This window comes from Lithobates pipiens, unplaced genomic scaffold (genome assembly GCF_037356315.1).
Source record: "Lithobates pipiens isolate NorthernLeopardFrog02 unplaced genomic scaffold, aLitPip1_a1.2 Scaffold_25, whole genome shotgun sequence".
Classification (NCBI taxonomy): Eukaryota; Metazoa; Chordata; class Amphibia; order Anura; family Ranidae; genus Lithobates; species Lithobates pipiens.
In genome coordinates, this window is record NW_027507787.1 from 32,299,184 (window position 1) to 32,326,398 (window position 27,215).

Sequence of the window (27,215 nt, forward strand, 5' to 3'; positions counted from 1 at the left end):
ACTAGAACTTTATTGCTTCCATCTGACGCTGATAGTCAGGTTTACGCATGGATTTACTACAGCTGACTTTTATAGCATACGTTGGTTGCAGTGAAAGAGTTAAAAGAACATTTGTTTTTATTGTACCAGAAAATACAATTTTACTGTTCATGTTGGTACATTTGTAGATTTATAGCGTCTTTTAGCGGCTCTTTGTTTAATAAAATGTTCATTTCACTGTGCCATTGAACAACTGTTGTGATAAGATGAACAGTTGTCTTTTTACATGATTGATGCAAGTCTGTAAGAAATGCAATACAACACAGGTACTGTACCGCACTACTGAGCAGGAAGCACAGCCTGCATGTATAATGTGCAAATAGAAGAGCCTCCATGTTAGTTTAACATTATAAACTCTGCACAGAAACAAGGTTTGTTAAAATATTAACCCGCCTTGATAAAATGGTTCATGGTAACCCAATCACTTAGTAGTTGTAGTTTTAAAATCTGACCTTTTTTTTGATCTTTTCTCTTAGAAACTGTGCAACTCGCAAACTGTAAACTGTAGGGATATAGAAGGCCGTCAGTCCACACCCTTACATTTTGCTGCAGGGTACAATCGGGTCGCTGTGGTGGAATATCTGTTGCAACATGGAGCAGATGTCCATGCAAAAGATAAAGGGTAAGCATTTGATATTGGTTGAGAAACTGGATCACAACATGTATAGTCATTTTTGTGTTGCCATTAACTGTCCTTTACAAAAATCTGATAAATTGGATGTTATGGTTGCAATAGCAAATTCAGTTTGAGATTTTTTTTTTATAGTAGACATGTAGCAAATGTTGAAGATGATCCTTTTGTACAGTAATTCATGCAAAGGTACCATGTGCTTAAATAATATTTGTAATTGTGTTTTTAGCGGCTTGGTTCCATTACACAATGCTTGTTCCTATGGACACTATGAAGTAACGGAGCTTCTTGTCAAGCATGGAGCAGTAATTAATGTAGCTGATTTATGGAAATTCACACCTTTACACGAAGCTGCAGCAAAAGGGAAATATGAGATTTGCAAGCTTCTCCTACAGGTACAGTCCTGACATCCAATGTCAAGTGCAAATGTTTACTCTTTTTCAGGTCAAAATTTAGACCTTATGTGAGATAAATCGCACAATTGTGCTCAGGGATGTCTTTTTTTTACATTCAGTGCCTCCTTTTATTCCTTAGCCAAGCAACGCATATTGTGATTATCCCTGCAAGGCACAGTAACAATAGTGAGTTACTGTCTAGAGACAAGACGTGCACTTGGTGGCAGTGTTGAAACATTGCATTTTTTGGGGGGATTGTAAGTAATTTTCTAGCAAAAAATATTGCTTCTTGCTCCACCCAAAAATGGAACTTATGCTTCAAGGGAGGTGACCCCCTGACACGCCACATTTGGCATGTCATTTTTTTTTTGGGGGGGGCGTACCCTCTTTTTAGAGGGTGCTCCGCTGTGCCGGAAGGGAGATCACCTCTCCCCCCCCTCCCCCCTCGGCAATCATCTGGGACATGTCACAGGTCCTAGATGGTTACCTGGTCAGTTACGGTGCAGCTCACACATGCGCAGTGGGTGTCTGGCCGTGAGGCTACAGCCCTTAGATACAATGCCGGCACTGCATAGAGGGAGGGGGAGAGAAGCGGGGGGCTTTGTGTCCCCCCCCCAATCGCTGGACTCTGGGACAGGCAAGTTAAAAATTTAACAAAGTCAGAAGCTGCAGTATTTGTAGCTGCTGACTTTTAATTGTATTTATTTTTTTAAGCAGTACTCTGAGTTAACCAACAAAAAATAGGAAGACTATGTGGCCTTTTTAATATCAAACCATCTGGAAAAAAAAGGTGTTCTACTACTTTGGTTTTACTAGTTTTACTTGGCTGTTGTGGCCTTTTCTTTTCTTGTATACTAGTTCTACTAATTTAGTTTTCGTAGGCTGGCCAATCATAAACCATTTTCTATTCTCCTTTTAGACTTATGAAGGACTAGTATTTTTTTTCAAATCTAATACATCCAGGCTGGCTTTTGCACTCTAATTGTTAAACCTAAAAATGATTGTAAAGTCAAAATATGATGAACAGGGCCATCTTTAGAATGCTAACGTTTGTACTGATTTAAAGTTGAAGTAATTGCCAAGTGTCCTTTTTTATGTGCTTTGGAAAGGATTGCACAGGAACTGCTTGCACAATATTTGACAATTACTTTTTGTAAAAATTTTTAGGTGAGAAAGAGCTCAATTAGGGTTATGCCTCATCCTAGTGAGTTTCAAAAGCATCACGCAGACTGAGTCACAACATTGAACAGTGACTACTGTTTAAGTATGCTTCCTGTTAAGTGAATGTCCCATCCTGAAAATTGTATTTACCCAGAAAATTTCTGTTTGGATAGGCATATTTGCATAATCCTTACAATAAGCAATACATAGCTTTTAATACAGATCATTTTAGCTGCTGGCTGCACAGAAACAAATCGCTTCTGTATCCTGACAAATCAGTGTTCTTTCAGCCACAGTCTGCAGAGTCAACTCCTGTTTGTTTGCTTCACATTGCTGGTGAAGAATCTGCACCCAGCCACCACTAGAGGGAGCACTTCACACAGGAAGTAATCTCTGTATTTAACTACATGCTGTGATGCTGGTAACATGCTGATTTGTCGTTTTTGTGTGAGCTAGGGGGACAAGAACAAAAAGTGCAGTTATCCTTTGTTTTCAATGCTGTACTTCAGTTACTAAATAAAGTATATCGTGTAGGAGTAGCATTGTATGGCTCCTGTGTAAATCTGTGGCATAGACTATTATTAGTCCCTGAGGACCATGGTTGTAAAATACTGCTCAACTGGCCTTATTTTTTTTTAAGTAAATCACTATTGTTCATTAAGTGTTTAAATGCTTTTATTATAAACAGCATGGAGCCGATTCCACGAAAAAGAATAGAGATGGAAATACACCTTTGGACCTGGTTAAAGATGGAGATACAGACATTCAGGATCTCCTCCGTGGAGATGCAGCCTTGTTGGATGCTGCCAAGAGAGGCTGTGCAGCTCGAGTGAAAAAACTTTGCACAGCTGAAAATGTCAATTGTAGGGATACACAAGGCAGACATTCTACCCCGTTACATTTAGCAGGTGAGTGTGATTATGATTTCTCATAGGTATGTTTTGCAGCTGTTGACAGTCGTTTTTTAGTCATATACAGTAAAGAGTTCAAAAGGCAATTTGCTAATTCTTAAGTGCAGAAACCTATAGCACATGTTCAGAATTCTCATTGTTCTGGTCTTTGGCAGAATTGTCAGATTAGTTGTTAAAAGTTACTGCACGCAAGAATGACCATTGTTTGTTTGTATTTTAAAAAGCATAACATTCTAAAGAAGTTCAGAAATGTATGGAGAACCTTTTCATTATGAGAGGTGCTTTTGTGCTTTCAGGACTGGTTTCAAAGCTTTAAGACCCCATTCACACCTGAGCGTTTTGTAGCCCTACGCCTGAAGCTACAAAACCCTGGAGGGGAAAAAATACATTATTCTCAATGGAGATGGTTCACATCTCCACTCCAAGTCGCCTGAAGCCCTACGCCTGAAGCTCAAACAAGTTCCAGGCCCTTTTTTGTCGCGCGAATTGGGCTGATTTGGGCGTTTTCATTCCCATAGAAACTAATGGAAACGCTCGATTCGAGCGTTTAGCGCGACAACGAGCGTTTCTATGGGCGTTTTGACGCTGTATCTGCAATGCTTAACATTGGTGACCTTTTGCCCTGCACAAATTCGCGACAAAACGCGGCAAACGCCGCGAATCGTGGTAAAAAACGCCGCAAATCGCGGTAAAAACGCTTGAAAAAGCTACGCTCAGGTGTGAATGCAGCCTAAGTGATTTGTATTTTCCTCCAAAAGATTGAAGCTGTGGTATTTATCTTTGGAAAAGGTGTTATAGATCACTGGCTCTATAGCCATTCAAGTAATTTGATCTGTATTGATCTGCATTATAAAACTTTCCCCATTTCTGATACCTGATGTGGCCAATTCAAAGATGCTATACTAACCATACAGACAGTACTTTCATGGGCTTTGATTCCTATAGATCCTGGCCTGTTTATAACTCCAGGATGCAGTAGATCCTGGCTTAAAGGATAAGTGCACCTTTTAAAAAAAAAAAAAAAAAAAAAAAGCTGCATTTATTTATTTTTACATTGGAGCCTGTAAAACATTGTTCATGCGATCAGTAGATCACAGGTGCAATGCCAGGATCCTGCAGAGTCTCAGTACACTGTCTGCCTGTACCTCTGATCTGGGCAGGCAGTTACTGAATTGCAGGAAGAATCAATGAACTACAAGGACACTCGCCAGCATCCCTGCAGTTCTTTGAGAACTACAATTGGTCAGCAGCTGCGGACAACAGTACTTGTAGTTTAATCATTCACAGAACTCTGTTAATAAATGACATGGGTGGTGGCCTCACTCTTTATAAATTGTGACGCTGATGTGGGGAAAGGATCCCCTGCTCACTGTTACAGTAGGAGGTGAGAGAATGCAAAAGCTAAAACGTGTTCTATGTTCCACCATAAACATGGGTGGAACATGTTCCAAAGGTGAGCCTTTAATCTGAATAAGTCCCTCTTGTCATCAGGGCAAGAGGAAATTGTACTCTTAGCCCTGCATGCAATAGCGGGATGGCTTGTAATGCTGATGATCGGCCAGCTCTCAAATCCCTCTCATCATGTAGTGAGTATTCTAAAGGGTCAGATAGCTCTGAATCTCTGCCCTTATCTGGTAGTTCAATTATTTCAGTGCAAAATATTCCTTTGTGTCAAGGGAGAATAGCCATATGGGGGTTGCATGATCAGTTGTAAGAGGTTCTTACTGGCTTGCAGTGCAAACGGGTGCTTGCTTTACCCCCCTCCTTTGAGTTAACATAATGCTTTGGAAGAGGAGGATCAGGAATCCTGTGTGGAAGTCCTCCCAGGAGGAATCCCGGGGCTTCTTGGCATGTGTGGATATCAAGGATGTCTACCTGCACATCCCAATTTTCTGGCCTTCCTAAAGGTTTCTGCGAGTTGCAGTGGAGGGTCGCCACATTCTGTTTGTGGTACTGCCTTTTTGGCCTGTCCATGGTCTCTAGAGTGATCTCCAAGGTGTTGACTCCATATTTGAGATCGTTAAGGACTTTGAGTATCCCCATTGTTGGGATACCTGAACAACATGCTTCTTAGGAGGCATTTGGCTAGAGTTTGACATCAAATGTCCATCAGACAGTAAAAGTTCTAGGAAGGTTTGGCTAGGCACTGACCCTTCAGAAGTCTGCTTTGGTTACAACTCTCTATTTTGGAGTACCTAGACTTGGTCCTTGACACTGCACAGGAAAAGGTACTGCTTCTGTAGGAGAAACCTCTGCAGCTCAATATCCTGTCAGTATGGCACAAACATCTCCCAATTATATTTCCCGAACCAGAGATACTCACATATTTACAGTGGATGCCCTGGGGATTTCCATGGAATCCGTTTTACCTGATTTATTCCTTCCCTCCTCTCCAGCTTCTTCTCTTGCCTGTTGCTCAGGATAAAGGTAGAGGACATTCTGGTGATTCTGACTACATGATAAAGCTTGACAAAGAATGTGGTAGGCAGGCATCATAAATCACTTGGAAGATGAGCCATGGGCTCTTCCCGATTGGCCAGATTTGCTGTCGCAGGGTCCAATCTTCCATCCTGCTTATGGTCACTGGCTTTGACAGCATAGCTGTTGAAGCCCAAGTCCTGAGGGATAAGGGTGTTTCTGATACTGTATTTCGTACCCTCAAGGCAAGAAAGTTTGTCCCCATGAAGGTGTACCATTTTACATGGAAAGTTTATTCCACCTGGTGTAAGGCTTGTAAGTTTTATCCCCAACAGTGTGTTGTGAGGCGCTTGTTGGCTTTTCTCCAGTATGGTGTGTAGATGTCTCTGGCCTTGCGTACTATGGGACAGATATCAGCCTTGGCATTCTGTTTCAAGAGACCTTTCACATTTCCTCCATTGGTAAAAGCTTTTGTGCAGGGTGTAACATATACTTCCCCCCCCCGTCTCTGTGAGGCTTTAAAGTGTGACTTTTGTTGAGAAAAAAATTCCCCCTCTGGGTGATCTATGTTCATTGCAAAGATTTTATCAAACTTTGTTGCAAATTCCTACATTTTTGTTCTGAAGAAATCCCTGTTTGCTCCTCTCTGCTCCTGTGCTGAGTGAGTCTGAGAGTGGTTTCATAATTGTCAACCAGCTGCTGAAAAATCCGGGCTCTAAGGAGCAAAGTTGCAGGGATACCTTTAGACCAGGGGTTGACAAATTTGCTTGGAATCTAGGAGCCAGCTTAAAAAGTTAGGAGCCAGGTCCGTGACGACGATCCGGACCTGTCCCTGGCCTGACATGGAGACGAGTGAGGGGAAGATAGCAGCGCCGTCGCCGCCCCCCCCCGTCTCCAAGTCATTGCCCATAGCTCTTAGAGGGACATTTTATTTTTTTCAAATGACAATTTTTTTTTCAATTGCATTTTAGTGTAAATATGAGATGTGAGGTCTCTCTGACCCCAGATCTCATATTTAAGAGGACCTGTCATGCTTTTTCTATTACAAGGGATTTTTACATTCCTTGTAATAAGAATAAAAGTGACACAACATTTTTTTTAAAAGAACAGTGGAAAAAAAAAAAAGTTAAAATAAAGCAGAAAAAATAATAATTTTTAAACGCGCCCTGTCCTGCCCGCATATAAAAATCGGTGTTCGAACCACACATAGGAGGTAGCGCCGTGATCGGTAGAGCGAGAGCAATAATTCTACCCCAGACCTCCTCTGTAACTCAAAACGTGCAACCTGTAGAATTTTTTTAAACGTCGCCTATGGAGATTTTAAAGGGTAAAAGTTTGTCGCCATTCCATGAGCGGGTGCAATTTTGAAGCGTGACATGTTGGGTATCAATTTACTCGGCGTAACATTATCTTTCACAATATAAAAAATAATTGGGCTAACTTTACTGTTGTCTTATTTTTTTATTAACTAAATTATTTTTCCCAACAAAGTGCGCTTGTAAGTCCGCTGCACAAATACGGTGTGACAGACAGTATTGCAACAACCACCATTTTATTCTCTAGGGTGTTAGAATAAAAAATATATATAATGTTTAGGGGGTTCTAAATAAAGGGAAGAGGAGGCAGGTAATATAATACAGGCAGAGGAATCTTCATTAACATTGCTGGTTTGTCATACCAACGGCGACCACAAGAGGGCGCCAGATTCCATAAGGAATCATAGGACCGCAGAAGGCCTCAAAGCCGCGGCCTAAATTTTCGGCCGCCGGCGGAACGGCCCGACGCGATCACGCTGGGGGGGTCCACAGACACAGGATACCCCCAGCTGTGCTGCCCCAGGCGCGAGGTCGCTATTTCTAGTCGCCAATGCGACCTGGCGACCGGGTTTTGTCGAGCCATGCTTTAGACGTTCATTCATATTGGGGCTATCTTGCCAAAAATGACATTTGTTGCAGGGGATGCCAAAAATCTGACTTGTATCTTAGTGTAGACTTTTTGGAAAACCAGTGAGCATTGTATTGCATTTTACAGAAAATTACAGAACTGTAGATTAACCACTTGGGATCCGCGCTATTGCAAAATGACGGCAATAGCGCGGACCCACATTTCCGGGACTACGTCTATTGACGTAGTCCTGGTTACGAGCGGCCTGCGCGCCCCCTGAGGGGCGCGCGCGGCGCGCTCTGTGATCGGCGAGTCCGTGAGACTCGCCTGATCACCGATCCGTGTAAGGGGTCGATCCCGACCCCTTATCACGTGATCAGCTGTCAGCCAATGACAGCTGATCATGTGATAAAACGGAGCCGGTAATCGGCTAGTATTCCTCCTCGCGCTGACAGCGCGAGGAGAAAAAAAAAAAGCCGATCGCCGGCGGCCGTGTTCGGGACATCAGTCCCGATCACGGCCAGCAATATAAAAGGACACCTGCCCCCTGCCAGTGCCCACCTGCCACCCGCAGTGCCATCCTGAATAAAGTAAGTGCCCCCCTGTCAGTGCCACCCAGCAGTGCCCATAGTGCCCACAGTGCCACCCAGCAGTGCCCACAGTGCCACCCAGCAGTGCCCACAGTGCCACCCACAGTGCCACCCAGCAGTGCCACCCACAGTGCCACCCAAAATCTGCCTCAGGTGCTGCACCCCAGTGCCGCCCATCAGTGCCCAGCAGTGCCGCCCATCAGTGCCCAGCAGTGCCGCCCATCAGTGCCCAGCAGTGCCACCTATCAGAGCCACCTATCAGTGCCACCTATCAGTGCCCATCAGTCCCATCTATCTGTGGTACCTATCAGTGCCCATCCGTGCCACCCATCCGTGCCACTTATCCGTGCCACCCATCCGTGCCATCTTATCTGTGCCCATCTTTGCCCATCAGTGCCGCCTTATCTGTGCCCATCGGTGCCGCCTTATCTGTGCCTATTAGTGCCGCCTTAACTATGCCTATCAGTGCCCACCAGTGCAGCCTATCAGTGCCCACCAATGCAGCCCATCAGTGCCCACCAATGCAGCCCATCAGTGCCCACCAATGCAGCCCATCAGTGCCCACCAATGCAGCCTATCAGTGCCGCCTAATCAGCGCACTTCAATGAAGGAGAAAAATGACCCGTTTGCAAAATTTTATAACAAACTATTAAAACATGATTTTTTTTTTTTTTTTTTTTGCATCTTTTTTTGTTTGTTTAGCAAAAAATAAAACTCCGAGCTGTAACTAAATACCACCAAAAGAAAGCTCTATTTGTGGGAAAAAAATGATAAAAATTTCATTTGGGTACAGTGTTGTATGCCCGCGCAATTGTCACTCAAAGTGCATCAGCGCTGAAAGCTGAAAATTGGTCTGGGACTGAGGGGGGTTTAAGTGCCCAGTAAGCAAGTGGTTAAAAAGGAAAGGTAATTTTTAATACCACTCAATTAGAATGACTTTTGTCGCAACTGTAATATATAATATTCTCTGAGAGATATAATTGTGTTTTTTTCCATGAAAGTGGAGTTAACCTGTAAAGTAGACTTGTCTGTTTTGCAGACTTCTACCTTTTGAACCTCTCTGATGGATTCCTTGTGGCTGCTTACATACAAGGTGGTCTTTTTGCTGGCCATTATCTTGGCACACAGGGTCTCAAAATTGGATGTGCTTTCCTTAAATGAACACCCCTTAGTTCTTGAGGATAAGATGGCCCTCAGACCTCTGTCCTCGATCTTCCTCCTTATCTAAGGTGCTGCCATCCCTTTTGTCCTAATCCTGAGCATCCTAAAGCGGGGTTCCACCCTAAAGTGGAACTTCCGCTCATCAGAACCCTCCCCCTCTCCGGTGTCACAGTTGCCACCTTTCAGGGGGGTGGGGGTGCAGACATCGCTGGGACAGGCGAGTGTCCATTTATTAAAAGTCAGCAGCTGTAGTATTTATAGCTTCTGGCTTTTAATATTTTTTTGGTGGTGGAATCCCTCTTAAGGATAAGATACTTCACTTTTTTTTTTTTTTTTTTTTTTTTTTTTGGATGTTCGTGCTGTTCAGTTCTTCTGAATTTTCCAGTTTTGTTTTGACTGTCTGATCCTATGGTGGCAAGGTGACCCTTTCCTAGTCAAGGCCCATTCAGCCAGGTGTGTCAGCACTTCCTGGGTTATTCAGCATTAAGCTTCTGCTGTTCAAGTTTGTAAGGCAGCCACCTCGCATGTTTAATCACTTGCAGACCGGACCATTTTGCTGGTCAAAGACCAGACCACTTTTTGCGATTTGGCACTGCGTCGCTTTAACTGACAATTGCGCGGTCATGCGACGTGGCTCCCAAACAAAATTGACGTCCTTTTTTTCCCACAAATAGAGCTTTCTTTTGGTGGTATTTGATTACCCCTGCGGTTTTTATTTTTTGCGCTATAAACAAAAATAGAGCGACAATTTTGAAAAAAACGCATTATTTTTTACTTTTTGTTATAATAAATATCTCCCAAAAATAAAAAAACATTTTTTTCCCTCAGTTTAGGCCGATACGTATTCTTCATATTTTTGGTAAAAAAAATCGCAATAAGCGATTGATTGGTTTGCACAAAAGTTATAGCGTTTACAAAATGGGGATAGTTTTATAGCATTTTTATACATTTTTTTTTTTTTTTTTTTTTACTAGTAATGGCGGCGATCAGCAATTTTTTTATTGTGACTGCGACATTGTGAGGGACCGATCGGACATTTTTGGGATCATTGTCATTTATACAGTAATCACTGCTATATAAATGCAGTGATTCCTGTGTAAATGACACTGGCAGTGAAGGGGTTAACCAGTGGGTGGCAGTGTAGGGGTTAAGTGTTCCTAGGGGTGTGTTACTAACTGTGGGGGGGTTGGGCTTTCATTTAGTGAACACTGATCTCTGCTCCAATCACATGGAGCAGAGATCAGCGTCACTAGTTGCTAGGCAGAATGGAGAAATGCTGTTTACTCTGCATTTCCTCCATTCGGCCGCTCTGTGAGACGATCGCGGGGATGCCCGCGGCGATCGAGTCCGCGGGTCCCGTGACCGGACTCACGGGGGTCCCGACCCTGAATATTGGACGTACCTGTACGCCAATATGCCTGCCCATGCCATTCTGTCGACGTACATCGTCGTGCGCTGGTCGGGAAGTGGTTAAGTTCTACGCAAGTGGCTTTGGAGTGGAAAATAGTGGGGTTTCCGTCTGTGTATTTTTTTTACTTTTGAGCATGTTGGCCTTGTTGCTGTTACCCGACCCCCTCGTGTTCAGTGCTTTGGGACATCCCAAACAATCATAAATATTAACTCCTCTGTGTCATGTGATGCATGATTGATTATTTAGGATTTTTGGTTTGCCTGTAAAAGTCTTTTCTTGGAGTATACCACAGGGCACCAAGATCCCTTCCCTTATGTCTGTTCCCCATTGCTTGCTAATAGGGATGCACTGATATATTGGCTGCCGATAATCATAGGTTTATCGACGTAGTGCCGATTAAATTTTTAGCTCAAAATAGGATCATCAGTGCAGATAATGACCTAAATAATAAACTTCTATTGATTTTAATATTTCATAAAAAAGTCGAATACAATGGTTATTTATAAAAAAAAAAAGTTTTTTAAACTGTCCATATTGGTTTTCGGCAAAGTGCATCCTGAATTTTTGGTTTCGCTATCAGAATGTTTGTTTTGGTGCACCGCTACTTGCTACAAAATTGAATCATTAAAGTGGTTGTAAAGGCAGATGACTTTTTATCTTAATGCATTTAGATAAAAAGCCATCTGTGTGCAGCAGTCCCCCTGATACAAGACTTTAGTATGAGCTTTAACTGAGCTAGGAGGGGTTATGCTTGGGCAAGGATTCCAGACTTTTTTTTTGGCCAGGAGCCAGAATAACCCAAGTAGTCCTGAATTCTGTGTCCTGTGATGTACTCAAAGAAAAGGATTTTAAAGGTACACAAAATTCCTAATTTTCACTGAGGTTGCAGCATGAACTAAAGTATCAGACAGGTACAGGAAAGGACATAAAAGCATCTTTTTAATGCTGACTTTTTTCTTAGATGTTAAACATTGACATTTGAGAAGCCGCATCATACATATCTTTGGAAACTTTATGCTTAAAATTATTTCTATTTTTCAGCTGGCTACAACAACTTGGAAGTTGTGGAGTACCTGTTACAACATGGTGCTGATGTAAATGCACAAGATAAAGGGGGACTTATTCCACTGCACAATGCAGCATCATATGGGGTAAAATGTTCTTTTTTATCAAACTTGATTAATGCCTTTTGTCATTTTGAAAGGTTTTTAGTGTGAAAAAAGCATTTTGAGAAAAAAATATATTCATTGTTTACTACCTGGCAGTTATGACTAGCAATGTCATATTACACAGCACTTATAAGGCAAGCTGACTCTATGGTCAGATTGGTTACACAACAGAAAACCTAATATATTGTTGGTAGGAAACCTGAGTATTACCCCAAAAAAACATGCATACTCCATTGAGATAAGAGTCCTGGGATTGGCTTTAGATTTGACTACTGTTCAGTAAGGCATTTGCAACCCTTCTCTGGCACTTTCATCATATTAGAAAGCCATATACAGCACAAATAGTCATTGGGACCTTTAACAAATTTAGTCTCATAAAAACACTGAATTATTTAACCTGGTTAAAAGAGCATGCCATATAAAAACATAAACCTATTACGAGGCTGGTAGTCCTTGTCACAGTACATATATCCAGTATGTTTTCCCCTATGAAATTATTTGTGTGTGTATGTGTGTGTGTGTATATATATATATATATATATATATATATATATATATATATATATATATATATATATATATATATATATATATATATATATATATATATATATATATATAAATGTATTTTGTTGGGATTTCATGTGATAGACCAACCCACAATGGCACATAACTGTGGAGTGGAAGGAAAATGATAAATGGCTTTCAACATTTTTTTACAAATATATGAAAAGTGTAACATGCATTTGTATTTAGCCCCCTTTATGCTGATACTCCTAAAATCTCGTCAAACCAATTGCCTTCAGAAGTCACCAAATTAGTAAATGGAATCCACCTGTGTGCAATTTTATTCTCGGTATAATCACAGCTGTTCTGTGAAGCCCTCAGAGGTTTGTTGTATAACCTTAGTGAACAAACCGTATCATGAAGGCCAAGGAGCACACGAGACAGGTCAGGGATAACGTTTTGGAGAAGTTTAAAGCAGGGATAAGTTTAAAAAAATAAAATGGCATCCCAAGCTTTGAACATCTCGCGGGGTACTTTACAATCCATCATCCAAAAATGGAAAGAGGAGATCCACAGCTTAGGTGGTAGAATCTGTCCAGAGGACAACTATTGGTCACACACACCACAAATCTGGCCTTTATGGGAGATTGCCAAGAAGAAAGTCATAAGAAGACCTGTTTGCGAGAAGTCATGTGGGAGACACAGCAAATGTGGAAGCAGGTATGAGGGGATGCTTTTCTTTAGCAGGGACAGGGACTGATGGTCAGAGTTGATGGGTAGATGGATGGAGCCAAATACAGGGCAATCTTAGACGAAAACCTGTTAGTCTGCAAAAGACTTGAGACTGGGGCAGAGGTTCACCTTCCAGCAGGACAAGGACCCTAAACCTACAGCCAGAGCTACAATGGAATGGTTTAGATCAAAGCATATCCATGTGTTAGAATGACCCAGTCAAAGCCCAGAACTAAATCCAATTGAGAATCTGTGGCACGACTTGAAAATTGCTGTTTACTCTCTCCATCCAATGTGACAGAGCTTGAGCGATTTTGCATAAGAATGAGCAAAAATGTCACTCTAGATGTGCAAAACTGGTAGAGAAAACCATTTATCATTTTCCTACCACTTCACAATTATGTGCCACTTTGTGTTGGTCTATCACATAAAATCCCAATAACATTTACGTTTTTGGTAGTAACATGACAAAATGTGGAAAACTTAAAGGGGTATGAATACATATATTGCATATAAAAGTATGTGGCGCTACCTTTTGGATAAATATCAAAATACGTGAAATAAAAAGCAAACTATGATCAAAATGTGCAAATAGCAAAACACTGTGCTTACATATACACATGCACAACACAATTGTGTAAAATGACTGAAAAGTGCACAATCACCTATAACAGTGATACATACAAATCACATAAAGTGTGCAAAAAATCGCATAACGTGCAAAAAGCCCTCAAAAATGTGTGACAAAATCACAATAAAAATATCTAAAAAAGAAAAAACAAAAAGTGTCCATAAAATGTTCAAACTAATGTTCCAGTGCTTGTTCAATAGACTCAATATCCATGTGTGCTGATGAAAACATGCCGTGTTCACTCAGATGAAAACGTGCTTCAGACATGTGGAACAATCCACCTTCAGTGCTCCACCAGTGCACCCCCCCGTTCCCCCAGCCTCTCACCTCAATGATAGACCCCGCAGGGTCAAATTCACATGTAGGGGAAATAGATGCTATGGCTCCTTCTCAATAATTCCACCTCACAAAGTATTCCAATGCCAGTGATCATAAGGGAAGAAAGGGGACTCATGTGTAAAACCGCATCATTTATTGAAAATAACAAAAATATCTACTCGCACATAATTTCGAATTCCGCGCTTGTAAACAAAGGCACTTCCGGTCTCGGCCACGGCCGGAAGTGACGATAGTAACACCTGGCTCCACCCTGACGCATTGCGTCACAGACACGTGGCTTTTTCAAAGGACCCTTTGAAAAAGTCACGTGTCTGTGATGCAACGCGTCAGGGAGGAGCCAGGTGTTACGATCGTCACTTACGGCCGCGGCCGAGACCGGAGTTCCTTTGTTTACAAGCGCGGAATTCGAAATGTGTGAGTGGATATTTTTGTTATTTTCAATCAATGATGCGGTTTGCGACTTTTTGCACATGTTATGCGATTTGTATGTATCACTTTGTTATAGGTGATTGTGCACTTTTCAGTCATTTTACACAATTGTGTTGTGCATGTGTATGTAAGCACAGTGTTTTGCTATTTGCACATTTATTTTGATCATAGTTTGCTTTTTATTTCACGTATTTTGATATTTATCCAAAAGGTAGCGCCACATACTTTTATATGCAATTGTTTAGATAGTGCTGAGAACATTATTTGTGTTGGCAGCTTCCTTTGTTATTAAGTAGGCACTTGTTAGAAATTATTCATTATTAGTTTTAGGGGTTGTGCGCACTAGTACCTTATTTTTATCATGAATACATATATACAGTGCCTTGAAAAGTATTCATGTTGAACTTCCAGTGACCCGTATGAGAGGGAGAGCGATAACGTCGAATTTAACACACCTGCTCCCCATTCACACCTGAGACCTTGTAACACTAACGAGTTACCTGACACCGGGGAAAATTGACACTGTTATACAAGCTGTACACTCACTACTTTACATTGTAGCAAAGTGTTATTTCTTCAGTGTTGTCGCATGAAAAGATAAAAAAAAAAAATTATATATATATATAGATAGATCTCAGATTACCAGATACAGGCCACATGGGATGTCTCTTGAATCTCCCCTCCTATAAGCAATGACAATAATCCCAATAAACTTCTCATGTGGCTCGTCAATGTTTGCCTCTATTTTCTTGCTATGTATTTTAGTTGTATTAATCATGTGTCAATTTTTAGGTCTATAAACTGGATGTTAAAGGTTAATGTTGCCTACACTGATCAGTAACTTTTGTGGTTTGCCTTTAGCAGATGGGATGGGTTATTTTAGCTAGTATGGTATTGATATCCTCTTTCACTCCCAAACATCTTCGGGGAGTTGTCGTTTGTGATTCAGAAACCACTGGGGTTGGGGCAGGGAAGTGGAGGAAGGAATTTAACTGAGTGAAATCCCAGTAACCTCCTTCAGCCCCCCCCCCCCCTTTTTATTTATTTTTTGCTGCTGACTAATGCTTGCTATCCTCACTCCTAGACTAGGCACCATTACTGCAGTGATTTCTCCTAGCCTCTGGGTGCCATACTGTGCAGCTGCCCTGCTGCTTTCTGAACACAGGAGGTAGCTTGCTTAAACGCTAGAGGTTTTCTCAATGGACAAGGTGGAGATTGTGACATCACCACTCACCTCTGCACTACGCCCAATCATAGAGCGCTTTGCATTCTTTGAGGAAGTGCAAAATGTCAACACGAGCCGGTTATCTGTTTTTTTTAATTTAGTTTTTTAGTTTTTTTTCCCCCTCACGTAAGGAGAGAAAAAAAGAGCTGATAACTGTCTTGTGTTAAAGGTACATCGACACTGATCATCAGAACACTGATTAGTGTCCTGATTAACATTGCAGTCCCAACAATGCCCACCAGTGTCCTCTATCAGTGCCGTCTATCCATGCCTCCTTTTCAGGGCACACCAGTGCAGCGTACATCAGTGAAGGAGAAGAATTATCTGTTTGCAAAATTTTATAACAAACTATGAAAAAAAAATTTTTTTTGTTTAGCAAAAAAAAAAAAAAAAAAGAAAACACTGGTGATTAACCACTTGCCGATCGCCTTCTGCAAATATACTGCTGCAAGGCGGCTTGGCTGCGCAAACCGATGTCCTGAGAGAGAGTGGGTGCACTGCGATCCCGGTCCAGAGAGGCAGAACGGGGGTCTTCCTATGTAAACATTGCGGATCCCCTTTCTGACAGGGACAGCGCTGAGATCGGCTGTTCCTAGTAATCGGGAACAGCTATCTGTGTTCCAGGAAGGCCACACAACACACCCAGGGAACACAGTTAACCCCTTGATTCGCCACTAGTGTTAACTGAAGTAGAATAGTAAAGTATCGCACCAGGCAGAACTTCAGCAATGCGGGTTTATTAACAGCTGGTAACATACAGGTTTACGTTCAAAGTATTACAAGATACAGGTCTAATTTGCAAGCATATTCGATAGATGTATTCTTATCCTCTAACCAAATTGAAGCAATTGTGAATTGTTCTCACCTTGAACCAGAATGGGTCTTTTCTGGCAATTCTTTGGAACCAGTCACCTGATGGGGACCAGTCCGTTGACCAGTGGACTGCCCCCCCCACCCCCACAGAGTTTTGGGTTCCTGCTCGACCAAGTTCGTGAGGGAAATTCACCTGAGACCACACTCTGGAACAAGTTAAGAAGTTTTCTCTTTTTGACTCGTATGAAGAGACAAGTTATGGACAGATATTTGCTTATTGGTTCTGACCGTCTGCCACACTTGCAATAGGGCTATTGTTTAGCAGCCAAAACCCTAGCCTTACTTTTAGCTCCAGTGTCGTATATATTTGTAATGTTGGTACATATTCCAATAACCAAACTTTGTCTTTTTTTTTTTTTTTCTTTTCCAGCATGTGGATGTGGCTGCTTTACTTATTAAATTCAATGCTTGTGTGAATGCCACTGATAAGTGGGCTTTTACTCCACTGCATGAAGCTGCTCAGAAAGGAAGGACACAGCTTTGTGCATTGCTTCTGGCACATGGCGCTGATCCTACACTGAAAAATCAGGAGGGGCAGACCTCCTTAGATCTTGTTACAGTAAGTAGTCAAATGTTCCTATTTTGTGTTCCATTGACATTTTCTTGTTTGCAGTATTCCCCTTTATGATCGATTCTGAATAATCCTAAACCACGTAAAGTTTGAAATTGCAACCCATCAAATTACCTTTCGGCACTGTTTTTTTTTTTTCCAAGGAAGGGCACATATTTTGAACATCCTGTGTCATTATGTTGCTAATTTGTGGGTTTCTTTTGATGTTGGTGTTCAGCTACATAAACATAAAGCAGAAAAAAAGTGTCTGCTGTTGGATGCAGTAATTTCTTTTTAGGCCTCATGCACAAAGGGCTGTGTTTACAGCCGCTTTTACCAGCATCGGACATTTTGTTTTACAACTTAAAAACGTCTCGCCATGTTGTTCTTTGTGTTCGTGCACACATAGACTTAGGAGCTGTAGGTGGCGCAGGCGTTTTTCAAGCTGCAAAAAAAATAAAAATCCAGGGCCAGCGCATTTTGAACACCAGCGTTACAGCTGTAAAAAATGTCTGACACTGCTAACTTGAATTCACCATGGATGAAGTCTCATGATGATGTCACCAGATGGCCATGCCCCATGGCTATTTAAGAACTGGCAAAGAACGAAGCTGGCACAAAGACGGAGCCAGCGTCGGCGGAGGATTGGGTCGGCGGCAGATATGACCACACCGTAGGGAGAAAACCGGAGGAAGAAAAGTTAAAGCTACAACAGGAGACATTCTTAATTTTCAATAAACTTGTCAAATCCATCTTTTTCTTTACACTACACTGCCTTTTTTTGGGAATACACAACATTAACGTCCAGCGCAATGGATGCCTTAACTACAAGTCTCCAAGATCCTTATAAGGTCCAAATGGTTGATGTGATCAAATGAACCATAGAAGTTCCTAGACTGACCATGAGGGCCTCACAGAATGAGATCTACGATCAGACAATCCGATTGTAAGACAACAGATAGTACGGAGTGACCCAGGATCTGTCAGCATTAATCCTGGCCAATAGTGATGCAAATCCAATCTGTAATCACTTCATCAGTAATAAAAGGTTTATTAATTGAAATAAAATAGAATAGTACATAATCCAAGAATGGTATGACAAGACAATTGGAACAGCCAGCTGCACGAGGGAGAATAGACAGACCTGGATGGATGAAACGTCTAAACCCTCTCTTGGCCAGGGAGCTGGGTAATCGGAGGCTGTTAAGCTGATGGTGATTCTGGGGAGGAAGTGTTGAAGCTGCATGCTGACAGGACAAGGGAGGGTGCTAGGGGATTCAGTGATGTGGCCCAAGACAGAATAGATGGCTACAGCTTTGCTTGGTGGTGAATGACTTCCTTGTGGCTGTCTAACCTGTGGCTCCCCGTGACCTCGGTCTGCCTCGTGGCCTCCGTGCAGGCTGCATAGCTGTATCCAGGTTAGCAGGGATCTGGGGTTTCCCTCCACCAATAGAAACTGGTGCTGTTTGTCACTGTGGACTTCCACAACAGGCTCTTTCTCTCCCGACCATCGTGATGGTCATACAATCGGATTGTCTGATCCTAGATCTCAGTCTATGAGCCCCTCATGGTCAGTCCAGGAACTTTTATGGTTAATTTTATCACATCAACCATTTTGGTTTTTAAAAAGACCTTTGAGACTTGTGGTTAAGGCATTCATTGCGCTGGACATTAGTGTAGTGTATTGCAGTTTGTTTTTTGGTCCTGACTCCATGGAAACTCCTCCTGCAAGATACTTGCCCTGGGTGGCAGGGCTGCATGTGTTGCGCTGTCTTTTTTTTTTTTTTTTTTTTTTTTTTTTTTTGGGGGGGGGGGGGGGGGGGTGAATGGGTAGAGGGTACAGTGTACCCTATAATCAAGGTACTTTGGGGTGGGGGTCACAGAGCCCAAAAGAGCCCTGTGTGCACAAGGACTTGTAATGCACTTGAACAATAGCTGTTGCTGGTTTCATAAAGTGACCAGTTATTTAAATTGGTAATATAAGTAATTTATGACAACATGTCTTCAGCATGTTTCTCTCTAGATTAGTGTTTTTGGGGGGGTTTTTTGGCTGTTTTTTGTGAATACGGAACCGTTTAGCCCTTACAATGTAGCAATAATGTCATATTGTCTTTTAATGGTAAGATTGCTGGGATCTCATAGCAACTTAAACTGCTCATAAAGTGGAGCCCCAGTTTTGTGTTTTTCTTCTACAGCTAAAGACCAGGGATTAAACATCTTTCAGGATCTGTCATTATACTTGTGTGTTAGAATTGATATAGCTATTGTAACATATGAGGTTTAAAAATTGTCAGATCTGTCAGGCTTTGGATTTGTGGCTATTTTTATTTTATTTATTTTTTGTTCTTTAAACAGGCTGATGATGTACGTGCTCTTCTAGCAGCAGCTATGCCTCCTGCATCTTTACCAGCATTTTATAAGCCGCAGCTTATCAACGTATCCCAGCCCACATCAACAACAGCAGGCGTCTTATCTTCATTACCCCCAAGTCCACCTACACTTTCTGCTGCAAGCAGCTTGGATAACTTGGCCACCAGCTTTTCCGAATTGCAGTCTACAGCTAGTGGTGGAGCTGAGGGCACTGTAGCTTTGGAGAAGGAGGAAGGTAACACACTTTTGGTGTTCTTTTTAAATATTTTTTCTAAGATATTCTGGAGCATCGTGTGTGTATGTGTCGATGGATACATTTTATTTATAGATGATTTTGATAGATATGAGGTGTGTCCAGAAAGTAATGAGACTGCCATTTTAAAAGTTCTTGTATTTAAAAATGTTACAATTGAACATGGTCTCCTTCAAAGTATTCATCTTGTGAGTGTACACAATGCTTTCAACAACTTTTCTTTTGACTCTTCATGGCATCCCTGGAAGTCTTTAAGTGTAATTACTTTCACAGCCTGCGTAGGGACTCTTTGGATGTTATCCATACTGCCAAAATGGTGTCCTTTCACACCAGTCTTCATTTTTGGGAATATGAAAAAGTCACAAAGAGACAAGTACGGGCTGTAGGTTGGATAGGGAGTCGCTGTCGTGTTTTTTTAGCCAAAAACTCTGACAGCCATAGCACTGTGACTCGGTGCTTTCTCTTGATAAAGGATCCAAGTTGAGCCGATCTCAGGACGCATACGAAAGTCAAGTGACCAAGAACTTTTCTGGTAAAATCTCTGAGTCACAGTAGGTACAAATTACTTATGGACAATTCCACGTGAATTAAAAAAACGATAGTGAGCCGTCGGTCACATTTGAGAACAGACCTCACTGCATTTACATTCTGTTCCATTTTTGATGAAGAGGTTCATCCTAATCGTTTTTCATCTTCAAGACCTTCCTGTCCTTCCTTGAAGGCCTTGTGCCATTGGTACACGCGCACATGATAGCGCGGCTTCTCCATAGGCTTTCCTCACCATTTCCTACGTTTCTGATGCATTTTCACCCAATTTTATGTACCGCTGTTCCAAACTCACTTGCATTTTTCTTAATTTCGAGGCACTTCAATGGGATGTCATAAAAAGTGTCTCACTTCTGACAGGTCTGGAAAGCAATTGCTCAGTGTTCTAACTCCTACCTGGCACCCCATGTGACCTTGGCCAGCTTCTCCCTTCACAGAGCCTTTCTAGAGAGTAAGAACTTAATTCTCAAATTCTGGACACTCACAGTAGAGAGCAAAAAAATATATGTTTAATAGTGCCATATATGTATTTATGTAAAGTATAAATTACCCATATCAACAAAAGTTAACAGCTGGATCAAGCAAGTCAGAAACGGAAGCTTCATTTTGTTAATTTCTTTTTCTTTTCTTTTTTTTCTCCATTTTGCCTTGCAAAGTTCCAGGAGTTGATCTAAGCATTAATCATTTTTTGCGGAACCTTGGACTTGAACACGTGATTGAAATCTTTGAGAGAGAACAGGTATGCTTTATATAGTACAGGTCTCAAACGTTTTTATTATCTTGACATGGACTGAACATTTATGCTTTTCTATATTATATTGCAAGATTTGTATGGAGGTTTTGCCCAAACAATTTGTTTTACTTCAGGTGTTTTTGCATTTTTAGTTTTGTCTTGGTGACTTTGCTTTTTCTTTGTTGGCTCTTAAAAATGCATTGCCTACCTTTTGCAAAACCTATAGTTAATGCACCCACAATGTTTGCTAAATTTTTGCATTTAAAGACTTCTTTGCAACAGAGATCAGTGCACAGATACAAAGCCACAGGCTCCTGCATTGTTTAGATTTCATCTGAGAGCCATACGGATTTACAGACCTACTGTTATATGGCTGGAGGGAAGTAAACAAACTACAAGCGTAGTCACCGCACTTGTGCTGGCGCTGTTGCAAGTCCCTCTGCTTCTGTAGTCCTCCCACTCAGATTCTGTGAATGGATGGCAGGGACATACACAGCCACGCAAAAAAAAATATATATATATATATATATATATTGCAGGGAGAAGCACTCCACAAGTTAGGTGAGAAGCAGTTTAATGGTGGGGTTGAGGAATGTGACTTTTTTTTTTTTTTTTTGTTACACACTGGAGATTTCATGTTAATGCTGCCATTTTATATTTTAGAAGTATTTTAAAATGGTTAATTGGTTTGTTCAAAAATCATTCTGTATATTTTTCAGCGTACATTTGCCTTTAATGTATCCACTCACATTTGCATGATAAACACAAATGCTTGAATTTGGTCTAAAGTGTCAATATAAAAACATGTCTGCCATGTCTGTTTATAGATCACACTAGATGTTCTAATTGAGATGGGACACAAGGAGTTCAAGGAGATTGGAATTAATGCTTATGGGCACAGGCATAAAATAATCAAAGGTGTGGAGCGGCTCATATCTGGCCAACAAGGTAATTAATATGTCTTTAAAAGTCTGGCTTAATGTCTCGGAAAGTATCGGAGTGGAAAAGATGGTTTTGTGTGATCTAATGGCATTTATACCATGAGTCTGGCTCTTGTAACACTGTTGCTAGATAAAACAAAAACAGGAGAAAAATATTTGGTTCTTGCTGTAGCTGGTTACACTTGCATGCACGCGTGCATATGATTGATGCGTTGTTGTAACCTGCAGTAAAATGAGTGCTGTTTACTTTAGTGCCGTTCAGTTTGAATGACACCCAGCATACTAGTACAGGAGCAAGCAACACATCTGCACTGCAGTACACCAGAAAGCATGGCATGTGCATTGTGGCAGAAAAAATGGTGCCCGTCTGTTCTGGCCTTCATTGTAGTTCATTGGCAACCATTTCAAAAATAATGTGCTGCCCTAATATCCCACACATTAATGGGAAACCTAATGCAACACTAAGATGTGGACTCTTAGGCCCCTTTCACACGGACGATCCGTTCAGCTCCACCTGTCAGTTTTTTAGGCAGACCTGAACGAACACTCCATAGAGGTCTATGGAGGGATGGATGTCAGCGGTGACATGTCCGCTGACATCCGATCCGAAAAAGTGTGACGGAGGAAAAACCTACTTTTCCATCTGTCATCGGATCGGGTGATGACAGACTTTATGGTCCGTCTTCATCCGATTCCCCATAGGGGAGAGCGGCGATCTGAGAGGTCCATCCCTGCACAGTGTGCAGAGACAGACCTGTCATCTTCCTGCTCAACGGGATCGATCCCCCGCTGAGCAGAGCGGGCTCCGTACATGGACACGTCCGTGTGAAGGAGCCCTTAAGCCTCATACACACGACTAGATTTTCGGCAGGGAATTGTGTGATGACAGACTGCTTAAAATCTGACCATTGGTACGCTCCATCAGACAATTGTTGGCCAACTTTCTGCCAATAAATGTTGGATGGCAGGCTAGTAAATTTTCAGCGGACAACGGTCTGGCAGATTTTTATCGTGTACACAAGTCCGCCACACAAAAGTCCAAAGAGCAAACACGCATGCTCGAAATCAATGTGCGCCAAACACGACATTAGCAGAAGGTGCCCAAAGGGTGGTGCTCAAAAGCTGAAATTCCTCGTAGTACGTCACTACGTTCAGGTTTGTTGGCCGACAATTGTGTACCGTTTGTAAGACAAGTTCACGGCACACACCCTTCAGACAAAAGTCTGGCGCTTTGTCTGCCAACAAGTCGATTGTGTGTATGAGGCTTTAGACTTCTTTGCGGTAAGGAGCATTTTATCTTGGTGTTGCACAAATGTACTCATTAGGGTCCATTCACACCACAGCAAGCACATTGTTTGGGGTTTGTTCATGCAGTGCTGTTTATAAATCTCAGTGTTAGGGCATTTCTGCACCATTTATTCTGATATGTCTTACTTTTTTTTTTTTTTTTTCTCCTTTTGCACATCCAAGCAGCACATTTGTGAGAAAAACATGAGCACAACAGCAGAAATTAGAGTCCAAATGCAATCCTTTTTTTTTAGTCCTTGGTTCTTAGAACTAAGCATGCACCAGTGGCAGCCCCTTTTTAAAAAGTAGGTCAGCTCTGATGAATCAGGATTAAAGGGGAAAAATGCTATCTAAGCATGTAATATACTGTTTAGTAAAACAATGGTTAAAACCCCTCACAAATTAGATGAGTGTAGGCTCGTATTGCGCACATCGATCATCTGTTTCTCCAAGAAACCCCCATTTGCAGATGGTCTGGTTTGACAGGGTAAACCGAGGATGCTGGATGGAGTCCTAGGGTTGTCTTACACAGACCTGGAGCGTATCCAGAATGCACTCATACAGCGGATGTGACATCAGAGGAAGTGGGAAGATGATTCAGTGTCTCGTTGTCTTCATCTTCTCCCTTCCTGATGTCACATTTAGGGCTGCAACTAACGATTATTTTCATAATCGATTAGTTGGCCGATTATTGTTTCGGTTAATAACCTTAAAAAAAAAAAGTGGGTCAAATTGACGTTCATTTTCAACCACAGTGACGGGAAAATTTGGAAATAGAAAACTTCTTAGTCAAAGGAATTTTCAGACAGTGTATGTGGTTTTCATTTTAAAAACAGAATGTTAAAAACAAGTTCAAATTTCAAACCAAATTCTTTCATTCAGTGAATGTACAAATATTTTTCGTCTGAATATTCTCATCTGAAAATTGATCTGTGTGGCCAGCATAAGGCTCGGTACACACCTATACAGTTTGCTTTTGATCTGTTTCTGCAGTGCTTTTTGCCGTGCGTTTTGATTTTTGCGCACATGATTTTACTGCAATTTGCATTTTTTTGGGCAGATTAAAAAACACAAATTGTTGCAAAAATGCATTACATGCTTTTCTGCAGCTTCTCCATGGAAGTGTATTGAACCAATAAAGCACCATTTAGATTTAAAAGTTCCTGACCCTTTCAGATGTGAACATGTCCCATAAGAAACCATGTAAATGAACTGTAGTGCATTTCTGCAAAAAGCACCATAAAACGCATAGATGTGAACCAGATCTAAGACGTTTAGTAACATAATGGGGTTAACAAAAACTAAAATGAGCCCTTTATAGTAGAAAAAGGCAGATAATCACTACTGTAAGGGGTTATTGTTTTTTTACTGTAGAACAGTGAAAGTAATATTTACAGTAGTGATTATTTGCTCTTTTTGTACTATAAAGGGCTCATTTTAGTTTTTTTTTTTTTTTTTTACCCCATTGTTACTGGCCGATTAATCGATTATGAAAATAGTAATCGATTAATTTCATAATCGATTAGTTGTTTCAGCCCTAGTCACATTCGCTATTAGAGGTGCATTCCAAATGTGCTCCAGCACTATGTAAGACGCCCCTAGGACTCCATCCAGCATCCTCTGTTCCCACGTCAAACCAGACCATCCATCTACCACAGGCTGTTTCTTGGAGAAACAGATGATTGACACAGTGCTTGCGATACGAGCCTGTACTCCTCTAATAATTTGTGAGTGGTTTTAACTATTACTGTTTAGTAAAACAATGGTTAAAACCACTCACAAATTAGAGTACAGGCTCGTATCGCAAGCACTGTGTCAATCATCTGTTTCTCCAAGAAACCGCCTCTGGTAGATGGGATGGTCTAGTTTGACAGGGGAACCGGGGATGCTGAGTGGAGTCCTAGGGGCGTCTTACACAGAGCTGGAACGCACCTCTAAGAACGAATGTGACATCAGGAAGAGAGAAGATGAAGACGAAGACACTGACATTGATTCATCTTCTCCCTTACTCTGATGTCACATCCGCTGTAAGAGTGCGTTCCGTATACGCTCCAGCTCTGCATAAGACGGCCCTAGGACTCCATCCAGCGTCCTCAGTTCACCCTGTCAAACCAGACCATCTGCAAACGGGGGTTTCTTGGAGAAACAGATCATCAATGTGTGTGAAAAGAGCCTGTACTCCTCTAATTTTGTGAGTGGTTTTAACCATTTGTTTTATTAAACAGTAATTTATATGCTGCAGTTAGATGGCTTTTTTCTTTCATCCCTGTTGGTGAGAACTGAAGCCATAGAACATTAGTCAGATTGCCTTGTTCTTACTTTGGAACGATGTTGGGTAATGCTGCTGTGTGCTCTGTTGTGAAAAGTTACTGGGTCTGATGTGAGCATATTTTCTCATCTCAACCACTGACCTGTTCTGGTACAGTCTTGTGTTTATACGTTTTATTCAACATTCTCTCATACCCAGGACATCTTATTGAAGGTCTGTAAGTAACTTGCACCAATAGCGAAGTATCCTTGACCAGCATAGGTTGCACTGCAATACTCATCAAAAAGTTTTGTCTAATTCTAGCAGTCATTGCTAAGGGGCTTTCTGTTTGCACAGTTTAATACTAACCTTGAATCGGTGCATGTTCAAAAATGTTTAAACGTGGTTCTATACAACAATACAAAGCTAAAATGTAAAATCTATATGAACATTCCCAGAAAAACATTGCACTAGGACTAGCCAGGTTCACACTGACTGTGGGAATGAAAGCTGAACTCGCACAATTTCATGCCTGCATTTCAGTTCTTCATGTATAAATTTAAATAAAGCAACTAAAAGCTGGGGGGGGGGAGGAGTGTCTGCCAGCTTCTTTATTGAAATCCATACAGGGAGATTGGTGCTTGTAACTCCCCCCACCACTGCATCAATCACCCCTGACTGCCCAGGTATCGGCTCAAGCATCGGAGCATTTGCACGAGTGCAAGTACTCGTGCAAATGCTCGGTATCGGTGCAATCCTAATTTCTGATGTTCATTATCTGGTGATTGTTGTATATCCAAGAATATTTTGAATCTTTTAGATTTTATTTTATTTTGTTTTTGGATCCCTGTGCCTCCTTTTTAGGTTTGAACCCTTACTTGACGCTTAACAACTCTGGCAGCGGAACTATATTGATTGACCTAGCTCCAGATGACAAGGAATTCCTGTCTGTAGAAGAGGAGGTAAAAGCCTTTGTAGCCTTAAGATACTACTAGATGGAAATTGTCTAACCAGAAATATTTCCATATAAATATAACCAAAAGCTTGACCATACATGGGTTAGGTTGTTTTATTTTCGTTCAGGCAGCGGGTGAACTGACACTCAAGGTGGATGGGGGAATCCTCTCTGCTGTGTCGTTGTATTCGGACAATGGAGAGATTCCCCCACCATCAGACTACACTGCTATAGCCTGCAGTGCTGATTGAGTGAGAATATACCAACTGCATGGCTGAACAGAAGTAAATTTAGTAGCGTGACTTCTGTTCAACTGCTGTGATCATGCATGAATCGTAATTTGTCCATTACCTGCTGAACAGGCCAAGTCTTGATCCATATATGGCCCGCTTAACTTTGGCAAAACAATTATGCAAACTGCCAATAATTGTACATGGGTATTGAGTTTTGTTTTTTGTTTTTCCTGTCTGCATACCAGGGCAATTGATAATGAGCCTATTGTAAACAAATCTATAAGCAGAGAAAAAGATGTGACAACTGCACGTTATCTCTTAGTAAATCAGATGGCTAAATCTTACCTTTTCTGTTGAAATAAAGCTTGGTCACACCCCTCTCTTGAGCCCTTCTATTGTTCTTTAATATGATGGGTGACCTCATTGACCAGTATGATGGCTTGGGAGCTGGGAGGAGCAGAACCAAGCCCAGCTTTTATAGGAAATGTTGAGATTTTAATAATGCCTTCAACTTCCTTTATTTGGCTCTCCTGGTGTATATGCATAGTTATGCTTAGTTTATTTTCTCCAGTTTTCTGAAAGTTAAGAACAAA

The 27,215-nt window shown here is 41.5% G+C and overlaps 1 protein-coding gene across 1 annotated transcript in view; it reads left to right on the forward strand.

Annotated features, from left to right (window-relative positions):
- The window catches only part of TNKS2 (tankyrase 2), an 89,328-nt gene that overhangs the window by 48,899 nt on the left and 13,214 nt on the right, over positions 1 to 27,215 (forward strand). The window contains exons 14-22 of the mRNA XM_077454224.1: positions 516 to 661; positions 900 to 1,065; positions 2,915 to 3,134; positions 11,643 to 11,752; positions 16,877 to 17,065; positions 19,412 to 19,661; positions 20,882 to 20,964; positions 21,786 to 21,906; positions 26,299 to 26,396. Of these exons, the coding sequence (XP_077310350.1) occupies positions 516 to 661; positions 900 to 1,065; positions 2,915 to 3,134; positions 11,643 to 11,752; positions 16,877 to 17,065; positions 19,412 to 19,661; positions 20,882 to 20,964; positions 21,786 to 21,906; positions 26,299 to 26,396 (1,383 nt within the window). The remainder of the gene's footprint in view (positions 1 to 515; positions 662 to 899; positions 1,066 to 2,914; positions 3,135 to 11,642; positions 11,753 to 16,876; positions 17,066 to 19,411; positions 19,662 to 20,881; positions 20,965 to 21,785; positions 21,907 to 26,298; positions 26,397 to 27,215) is intronic.